The 10,437-nt window shown below is 40.2% G+C and overlaps 1 protein-coding gene across 2 annotated transcripts; it reads left to right on the forward strand.

The window, feature by feature from the left end:
• The first annotated feature begins 87 nt into the window (after positions 1-87).
• On the forward strand, positions 88-10,419 carry LOC109968272 (high-affinity choline transporter 1). 2 transcript variants are annotated; one of them, XM_020614426.1, is made up of 9 exons: positions 88-320; positions 1,797-2,054; positions 2,309-2,422; positions 2,669-2,824; positions 2,918-3,066; positions 3,520-3,663; positions 3,847-4,000; positions 6,731-6,948; positions 7,458-10,419. In XM_020614426.1, the coding sequence occupies exons 2-9, from the start codon at positions 1,871-1,873 to the stop codon at positions 8,109-8,111; spliced, it is 1,773 nt and encodes a 590-aa protein (XP_020470082.1). In that variant the 5' UTR covers positions 88-320; positions 1,797-1,870; the 3' UTR covers positions 8,112-10,419. The 2 variants fall into 2 exon arrangements, with proteins under 2 accessions (XP_020470082.1, XP_020470083.1); XM_020614427.1 differs by lacking the exon at positions 88-320 and adding an exon at positions 410-452.
• The last annotated feature ends 18 nt before the right edge of the window (positions 10,420-10,437 follow it).

Below are 10,437 nucleotides of genomic sequence, written 5' to 3' on the forward strand. Positions count from 1 at the left end.
TTCGTCCTACCCTGGAAGACATTCATCCACCCTATACCCACCCTGACAGCACCCAATAAACCCACCCCTCCCATTCATCTCCCTTCCTCCACCCACCTCCACCCTCTCTCCCCGTGGCTCGGTCTTTCCTTCTCCCTCTCTCTTTCCGACCAGCACCGGTAACTTAAAAATCACATAGGAGAATTGTGTTTGTTTGTCCAAGGGGATTACTTTGTGCCAGATTAATATTTTACCAGCAAAATCGTCTTTGACAATTTTTAAACCTTCTTTTGTAGACCGTGCTCCTGTAATCTCTTTAGACCTGTTTCTCTAAAGGAAAGGTAAGATGATATCAGTTTCTGAGTTTATCGTCTTTGACCAATGTAACTGCATTTGACTGTGGTGGTAGGTGCTGATTGAAAGACAGATCAATATTCCTGGAACCGTGGTGTCAACGTAGCTGAAAACCTCAGGTTTGATTCTAGTGATGTAGCATATCGGACAGGAAACCCTTATCCATGCGTTTTAGGTCTCTTTTGGTTAATGGTTCGCAGTTTTTGACTGTGCCTCAAGTCTCGGAAGAATTAATGGACTTTTACGCACTACAGCGCTAAAGGCAACTAAAGCGTATTGGTCCATATTTCTTTATATTTTACACTTGGTTGCACTGTAACCTCTAAACGTTTAGAATAAAATGAGAATTAGTAGATATAGTGTAAGGAAGCGGGCACAATAATTGGAGTACGCAGTCTCTGTAATTAAAGGGAGGCAGCAAAGCGCGCGTAAAACCAACATGGACAACAAGACGTTAATAATTTGTGGACTCCCATGATCAATACCTCTATTTTTCTGATTCATATCCTGTGAATGGATGACAAATGACAGAGTTCCTCTGCCTCTGCTACCTGCTTCAGTTGGATACAGTAAGACATGGGCCACTCTTCATAGCGTTTACTGAACAAGTCCAAAATATAATTTTTTTAAATTATTGTAATATTGAGACTGGCACAAAATTATTTTTGAATTTTAAAATGTAATTCTACACGCGCTGGTCGTTTGTCTAATAATTTCTGATTTGCGTAATGGTCAACGGGAAGGTATGGAGTCTAGCCTATAAAAGCGGTTGGATTCTGGGAGTTTGTCACACTTTTGTCTGACAATTTGACATAACTGAGCGCTGTTACTACGAACAGCTCCTAACAGACATTTTTTGGATGGAATATTTGGGGTTTTATTTCTTGTGAAGTGTTAATTGTTGGTGTCTTTAACTGTTGATTGCAAGAATTGGAACTGATTATTTGTAACATTTTCTCCTATTATGATTCCACCTTTGAATTTTACACTTGTAAAAGCTTCCGTTTAAGTTTGGGTTTAAAGCTAATCTCAGAACGGTCATATGATGGACATTTCAGCAAGGGTTAAGATCGTTTGTGTGTAGAAAACGTGATTTAAAATTTTTATAGTCTCTAACTGTAAGGAAGGTATTAGGCATCTGTTGGTTACATGCAAAGTGTGGTCACCGTACACACCTTACAGTGGGAAGCCTACAAATAAAATCTTGTAGCTTTTTTATTATTGTTGTTTTTGGGTTGTAATCATAGAAAGCTGACTTTGCGTTCAGTTCCTTTCATATGTGTTTAGTCATACTGCATAATATGTATTAAAGCTCTAGAACTACAGTCTGTCCGTGAATAAAGTTGATCAAATTGATGTTGTAGAAGGGGAGGATTCGGTATCATTATTATTATTATTATTATTATTGGATCAAAGACAAATGCAGTGAATATAAATGTGTTTCTTTCTTTGTGTCTTCCAAGTTCCATCCATGAGATTCGAGCTCTCCGCGCGCAATAGCACTTGATCTCGGCGGGAGGAAGGTGACGGAAGGAATATGGCCATCCACGCCGGGGGTCTCGTGGCTATCGTAGTCTTCTATGTCCTGATTCTGTTCGTTGGAATCTGGGCCGCGTGGAAAAATAAGAACTCTGGAGTTGGCAAGGACGGAGACCGAAGCGAGAGAATCATGGTCGGGGGAAGGGATATCGGATTGTTCGTGGGTGGATTCACAATGACTGGTGAGTTGGTCTAACTACCGAGTCTTAGAATGTTTCTTTGTTGGTTGTTGCTCAACGTGACCGTTGTGCGTATTCTGTCACATCTGGGCGCCATATGAGTTGAGAAAAAGACAATAAGGAGTTGTAACTCAACGTCACACTTCAGAACACGTAAAGCGCTTAGGCAACCTGGCATGCACCAAACTAGTGTTTCAGAAAAGTCTAGTCTTTTTTTTTACCAACGTAAGTTATTTTGTTTGTTTGTTTGGTTTCAGCCACTTGGGTGGGTGGTGGCTACATCAATGGGACAGCAGAGTATGTCTACTTGCCAGACTTTGGCCTGGCCTGGGCGCAGGCACCCTTTGGTTATGCACTCAGTCTGGTTGTAGGTAAGAACCAGTGTTTCAGTACAAGTCCTTTAAAGCAAGCATATACAGTAAGAATGCTGGAACTGGTGGTACCTTTCATTTTAAAGTCTGCTGTTCTGTAGACTCAGTATATACTGTATTATACATATTATACATAATATTATACAACTTCATTGCTGCAGGCTTTGTAAAAAAAAAAAAAAACCTTTCTAAAATGTTTAGTTTGCTATTTTTTCCTACCTTACCATAATTTCTGACATCATTCAGGTGGCCTTTTCTTTGCCAAGCCAATGCGATCTCGTGGATACGTCACCATGCTGGATCCATTCCAGCAGCTTTATGGAAAAAGGATGGGAGGCCTGCTCTTCATACCTGCACTCATGGGAGAAATGTTCTGGTCTGCGGCCATTTTATCTGCCCTGGGTAATTATTCATTGAACATCGTCTAAACTCATTATTTTATACCATATCAAGTTAACTAACTGTGTCTGCTGAACTGAATGCATTGCTCTGCAGGTGCCACTCTGAGTGTGATTGTGGACATAAACATCAACATGTCGGTGGTGATCTCAGCTCTGATAGCTATCTTCTACACGCTTGTTGGAGGACTCTACTCTGTGGCATACACAGATGTGGTCCAGCTGTTCTGTATCTTTGTGGGCTTGGTGAGTGTGGAATAAACATCATATCCAACCAGGGACACAAATAATAAGAAACACTGCAGTACAGAATGATTAAATTGGTAACAGGCATGAGAAATCTGATCACAATGATGATTCATATTTATTTAAAAAATGTATTTGTCATTTTATCAACGGTAGAATACATTGTTCAATTGTATGAAAGTCTTATCATATAGTAAAGTTTTAATAAATACTACCTAAGAATTTATTTTCCTACTTCTAAATTGGTTGCTTATTTAGTCATGGCTATTTAGTGTTACAGAAAAATACTTATAACTTGAAACAAAGCCTTCAAGGGCTGTTAAAGACACCAGCCTACAGTATTCCTAGTATTTCAAATATGCTAAATATTTTGCAGCAAATGATAACACTTGTTAAAGGCCAAACTCTGCAGCAATAATAATATTTGCATTCTGATGCCCTCGTGTCCATCAGTGGATCAGCGTGCCTTTTGCCCTGTCCAATCCTGCTGTGTCGGACATCAGTGTTTCAGCCAAGAAAACAATCTACCAGTCACCGTGGCTGGGGAAGATTGATCCTGGGGACAGATGGCTCTGGGCAGACAACTTCTGTTTGCTGGTAGTTCAGAACTTTTCTTAGAAGATTCATGAGTAGATTACTGTCAAGTCAATAACATATGCAGTTTGATGGCATTTTTCTGAGATACTGGTTTTCTATAAAGGAGAATATCAATTTATTAGAAGTAGTAAGATCAGTAGTGTGTGTTGGGGTTTGTATTTACTATAGCTTTTCTGTTTCTAGATATTGGGAGGGATTCCCTGGCAGGTCTATTTTCAGCGGGTCCTTTCTGCTTCTTCAGCTACCTACGCTCAGGTCCTCTCCTTCCTCGCTGCCTTCGGCTGCTTGGTCATGGCCGTCCCTTCAGTCCTCATTGGAGCTATAGGGGCTTCTACTAGTAAATATACACACAATCACATGAATATGTACTGTACTAGATTTAAAACTATATTGTACATACGCTCTAATAATCTTAAAATATAACAAATTCAAGCCTGTCACTTTAGAACATGTGGAAGCTGTTCAGGATTTAACAACAGCTCTGTTTAGTGTTATTCATGCTTTTTGTGTTTATTCAAATAGATTTCAACACTGATGCAGTTACAGTGCCTTGCAAAAGTATTCGGCCCCCTTGAACTTTGCGACCTTTTGCCACATTTCAGGCTTCAAACATAAAGATATAAAACTGTAATTTTTTGTGAAGAATCAACAACAAGTGGGACACAATCATGAAGTGGAACAAAATTTACTGGATATGTCAAACTTTTTTAACAAATAAAAAACTGAAAAATTGGCCGTGCAAAATTATTCAGCCCCCTTAAGTTAATACTTTGTAGCGCCACCTTTTGCTCCGATTACAGCTGTAAGTCGCTTGGGGTATGTCTCTATCAGTTTTGCACATCGAGAGACTGAAATTTTTGCCCATGCCTCCTTGCAAAACAGCTCGAGCTCAGTGAGGTTGGATGGAGAGCATTTGTGAACAGCAGTTTTCAGTTCTTTCCACAGATTCTCGATTGGATTCAGGTCTGGACTTTGACTTGGCCATTCTAACACCTGGATATGTTTATTTGGGAACCATTCCATTGTAGATTTTGCTTTATGTTTTGGATCATTGCCTTGTTGGAAGACAAATCTCCGTCCCAGTCTCAGGTCGTTTGCAGACTCCATCAGGTTTCCTTCCAGAATGGTCCTGTATTTGGCTCCATCCATCTTCCCATCAATTTTAACCATCTTCCCTGTCCCTGCTGAAGAAAAGCAGGCCCAAACCAGGATGCTGCCACCACCATGTTTGACAGTGGGGATGGTGTGTTCAGGGTGATGAGCTGTGTTGCTTTTACGCCAAACATAACGTTTTGCATTGTTGCCAAAAAGTTCGATTTTGGTTTCATCTGACCAGAGCACCTTCTTCCACATGTTTGGTGTGTCTCCCAGGTGGCTTGTGGCAAACTTTAAACGACACTTTTTATGGATATCTTTAAGAAATGGCTTTCTTCTTGCCACTCTTCCATAAAGGCCAGATTTGTGCAGTATACGACTGATTGTTGTCCTATGGACAGAGTCTCCCACCTCAGCTGTAGATCTCTGCAGTTCATCCAGAGTGATCATGGGCCTCTTGGCTGCATCTCTGATCAGTCTTCTCCTTGTATGAGCTGAAAGTTTAGAGGGACGGCCAGGTCTTGGTAGATTTGCAGTGGTCTGATACTCCTTCCATTTCAATATTATCGCTTGCACAGTGCTCCTTGGGATGTTTAAAGCTTGGGAAATCTTTTTGTATCCAAATCCGGCTTTAAACTTCTCCACAACAGTATCTCGGACCTGCCTGGTGTGTTCCTTGTTCTTCATGATGCTCTCTGCACTTTAAACGGACCTCTGAGACTATCACAGTGCAGGTGCATTTATACGGAGACTTGATTACACACAGGTGGATTCTATTTATCATCATTAGTCATTTAGGTCAACATTGGATCATTCAGAGATCCTCACTGAACTTCTGGAGAGAGTTTGCTGCACTGAAAGTAAAGGGGCTGAATAATTTTGCACGCCCAATTATTCAGTTTTTTATTTGTTAAAAAAGTTTGAAATATCCAATAAATTTCATTCCACTTCATGATTGTGTCCCACTTGTTGTTGATTCTTCACAAAAAATTACAGTTTTATATCTTTATGTTTGAAGCCTGAAATGTGGCAAAAGGTCGCAAAGTTCAAGGGGGCCGAATACTTTCGCAAGGCACTGTAAATACAGTTTAGTTTAAAGCTTATAAAGAGAAAAATGAGCAAACACAAGTATCACCCAGTATATTAAGCTTCATACCTACACAGACACTGTTTTGTCTGGATTGCAGCTGTTAAATCAGATTGCTCAGATGAACACTGATCCATGTATACACCCAAACACATACAATGATCAAGCAGTTAATGAAACATCACAAGATGATCAACACATCAAGAAATCTGAGCCTTGTTTAAAATAGGCAAATGCAATCAAAGAGAGTCCAATGCCTTCCTGGGTTGTTTACACCCCAGATGCCTTTTTTTTCTGATGTGTAAATGTAGATGCATACAGTGTTTGGAAAGTAAACAACAGCAGACGGCTCCGATGATGATGGGCAGAAGAGAGAGCCATCAGACCGTGCTGGTTTAGTGAATATTACATCTGAAGAGGAGATAATTAATCTGGTCCCACTGAAGACATTTCATGTAAAATCAGCACTAATCAGTTTCTGCTACAGCATATGTGTTTTAGCACATGTGAAGCCTTTTTATTTATATCCACAGGAAGTATTATTGTACATCAAACCTTTTGAATGATTACCTAAGAGATCGGTACAGTCATTTCTACCACTTAGTCCCTGAACAGGGTCACGGGGGGAGGGGGGCCGGAGCCAATCCCGGCTGGCAATCGGGCGAAGGCGGGGTGCACCCTGGACAGGTCGCCAATCCATCGCAGGGCTGAGATCGGTACAAAAATTGAAAAATAATCAGTCTTCCATTTAAAAATTGACAGGTTGGCCAGGAACAAAATTGTATTAATTTCAGTGTAGGACCACGTGCCAAGTACAATGTGCTCAACTTTACCTATGTTGTAATGTTTCTTTTTTTTTTTACTGTTTCTCGTTTTCTCCTTTAGATTGGAATCAAACAACTTATGGGTCCCTTCCACCTAAGGATAAGGATGAATCGGACATGATTCTTCCCATAGTGCTTCAGCACCTCTGCCCGCCCTACGTTTCCTTCTTTGGTCTAGGGGCAGTGTCAGCCGCGGTCATGTCGTCAGCGGACTCATCAATTCTCTCAGCCAGTTCCATGTTTGCCAGAAACATCTATCAGCTCGCCTTCCGCCAGTCGGTAAGGGTGCAAACAACGAAACTAACAGGCACCTGTGAAGTTTTAGTCAGGGGTTGCAAGCATCAGTCTGTTAATCAATAAATCAATTTTGGTTTATAAATGTGTCCCATTTTGTCTTGAAACAAAACAGCAGCACAAATTGAATCTGCACTTACTGTACTTGGTGCACATATAAAACCAGACCAAAAATAACGTTAAAACAGACAAGCTCAAAATTAAAAGGCCTAGAAAATGAAAATGTTTCAAAATTTTTGTAGTTTGTGAATGAATCTATAGATAATCTACGTGATAACGTATTAAAACTGAATAAATACTGAATAGACGGACACAAAATTAGATACTACAAACTTTGTTGATCCCTGTCTTTTTATGAGACATTTTCTGTATAGGCATGGTTTTTATTTTGTTTTATTTCGACATATCGTCATACTGTACCTCCCCATTGTCGCACTTGTCTTCCCCACATGGTCTGCTTCCATCTTCACTCTGTTTTATCCTTTCTCCTCCAGGCCTCAGATCGAGAGATTGTTTGGGTGATGCGCCTGACTATCTTTGTATTCGGAGCTTTCGCCACTGCTATGGCGTTGTTAACAGGATCAGTGTATGGCCTGTGGTATCTCAGCTCTGATCTGGTTTACGTCATCATCTTTCCCCAGCTTCTCAGTGTGTTATTCATCAAGGGCACAAATACCTATGGCTCTGTAGCCGGCTATATTTTTGGCCTTTTGCTGCGCATTGGTGGAGGGGAGCCCTACCTTAAGCTCCCTCCATTCATCTACTACCCAGGCTGGGTGACCCAGGAGAGGATCCACCACCTCACTGGAGATGTAGAATATTTTATCCAGCAGAGGTTCCCATTCAAGTCTGTGTCCATGGTGGCATCCTTCATTGCAAATGTGACCTTTTCTTACCTGGCAAAGTACCTGTTTGAAAGTGGTATGCTGTCACACAAGTACGACTTCCTGGATGCTGTGGTGTCCAGGCATAGCAAGGAGATCATGGACAAGGCCACGCTAGTGAGCAACCATGATAATATCATTCTTTCAGAGATGGCACCCGTCAAACAGGCCTTGAGTGCATCACTCGCTGGGACCTTCACCAATACTGAGGTCCTCAGTGATGATGGGGCATCCAGTCCAGAGGCTTTTCACAATGAAAACTAGACAACAAATGCACAAAGAAAACTGGAACAAAGGAATTTGAAGAAGAAGGAATCATAAAAGAGGGATCAACATTCTTCAGGAAACTTGCCACTGCCACACTGGAAGCCAAATCAACAGAAATCTGCTTTGGCTTTCAAGTGACGCTGCAAGTTTGTTGTATGCTGATGACATGGTGCCACCTTCTTTGTTGAGATTCCTTGTCTGGGAACCAGAGGTTGACTGTCACTCAGCTGTGTTAAGCATCATTCTTGTCTTTTTATTGTGACTGTGAATCTAAAACCACTCCAACCATTTCAATTTAAGTGCTGCTACAGTGATCGCAGGAACTTTCAGGTTTGTGGTGGGTCAAGAGAATAGTGCAATATCTAACCAAGGAATTGTGTCTACATAGCAGTGTGCATGTGTGTCAATCTACATGTCCCAGGTGAATGGTCCAGAGCTATTTTTCAGTTTTGAGTTTATGTGATACATTTATTAATAGAGCAATAATATTTTTAGGATCTTTTTTGCACAGATCAATACTTTATATTTCATTTTCAGGTTAATGTCATCATTTTTAACTTGCAAACCAGTAGATATTTTTATGCATCTTATGCTGTGTGTTCACCTTGCTCTTAATCTTCTTGTAATACTTGTTAATTCAAAACACAGAAACTGTCAAATTAAAAGCCTCACACCACCATAAAATTACCAAAACACAGGATTAGGCCAAGGATCAGGTTGATTTCGAATGATTCGGCAAAATACCATTTTACATTCAGTCGCCAGATTTTTTTGACATTCACTACCAGCCCTTTAAAAATGTATTATTTCTACAATACGCCACATGTTGCAACTACACTATGGATGCTGTATAATCAGTATAAAATGTGCCATAACTGATTCTTGGTCTGCTTAGTGGCATTGCAAAAAATGACCCCATGAAGTTATTGCTGTCAAACATGCTAATTTACACACCAAGCAGATATGGAGAAACAATTTGAAATTGTGTTTTTGTTTCCATGCTGAAAGTAATTTCAGTGTTCACTTCCTTTTAGCTCTGTTTTGTTCTCCACCAACTCTTGAATGAAATATCCGATTCTTCAGCCACTAAATGCTCCAAAATGCTTATCAGCTTTGACAGGTAGTGTGCAGTGAGTTTATCAAAGCTTTTTGCTGCATCAAACACATTAAACACACACTTTTGGCCTCCATATACTGTATTTGGCACAGAACATTGGCACTGAATGTAAAACCTATTGCAGAGTCATCGTTCCACAGGAGCCTCAGCTTTGATTTCACACTACCCTGATATTATGAATATCCCATTTAAACCATGCAATAGTTTTATAGATTTTTGAACCTTTTTCTCTGTGCACCTTCCAGGTAGCCACTGGCTTCCATTCATTTTCATATGTTATGAAAATCAACCTGCAATCTTTGTTTTTCCTCAAACTTATGCAGACATCTTTAAATTAACTCAGTTTTCATCTACAACTGCACATAGCAGTAAAATTCCCCAAAAAAGCACACCTGGTGTTTATTTTACAAGTTTATGTTTTATATAGAAATCAATGGAAACCAATCGCTACCTGGACGGCATGAAAATTCAGAAAGCTAAAACACTACACAAAAGCAAGTCTTCAAAATGACACTGTACAGTTTACATACTTAAATAACAACACTGATATTATTTTAAAAGTTCTACGGTCCTTTAAAAATGTTAAATGATCTGACAGAAACTATTTTGAAATACTGTATACCTGTGTGAGCGCCTACAGTATGATGGTGTGATTGGCCATCCTAAACCTGTATTGACTGTCCAGCCACAGCAGGTTAGTGGAGACAGGAAGGGATGGTGTCAGTAGCACCGGTCAGTATTGATCGAATCCACAGTAAATTAGCCCTCAGCACATTTGATTAATGCTGCAAAGGGTTTCAAGGCTGCAGTTTGTTAGGTTTTACAGTGTGCTACATGCAGAGATGAAGACTTGAAACGTTACTGCCTAAGCTCTGTCATACATGAATTCCCCACTCCCTGTTCTTACACTGCTGTTCTGGACACAGAGAAGCAAGTACCTTCAAGCAGTGATTTTAGCTTTGATAAGTGTTAATATTGTCCAGTTGACCTCTCTGTGTCTATCTCCTCTCAGCATTGTTGTGGTTTGTTGGTGTCTTTTTGAATTTATAGACTTGCCTTAATTCACAGGTGAGGGGTAAAAAAAAGAGAAGGATCAGGAATACAGCTGCAAAAGTGACAACTACTACAAAAAGGTCAAGGATGAGGGTAGCAATATACTGTGTTTTATTACTGTCAACAGTTAATACCAATCCAGACCAAAACCAA

Source organism: Monopterus albus, unplaced genomic scaffold, assembly GCF_001952655.1.
Source record: "Monopterus albus unplaced genomic scaffold, M_albus_1.0 scaffold146.1, whole genome shotgun sequence".
Lineage (NCBI taxonomy): Eukaryota > Metazoa > Chordata > Actinopteri > Synbranchiformes > Synbranchidae > Monopterus > Monopterus albus.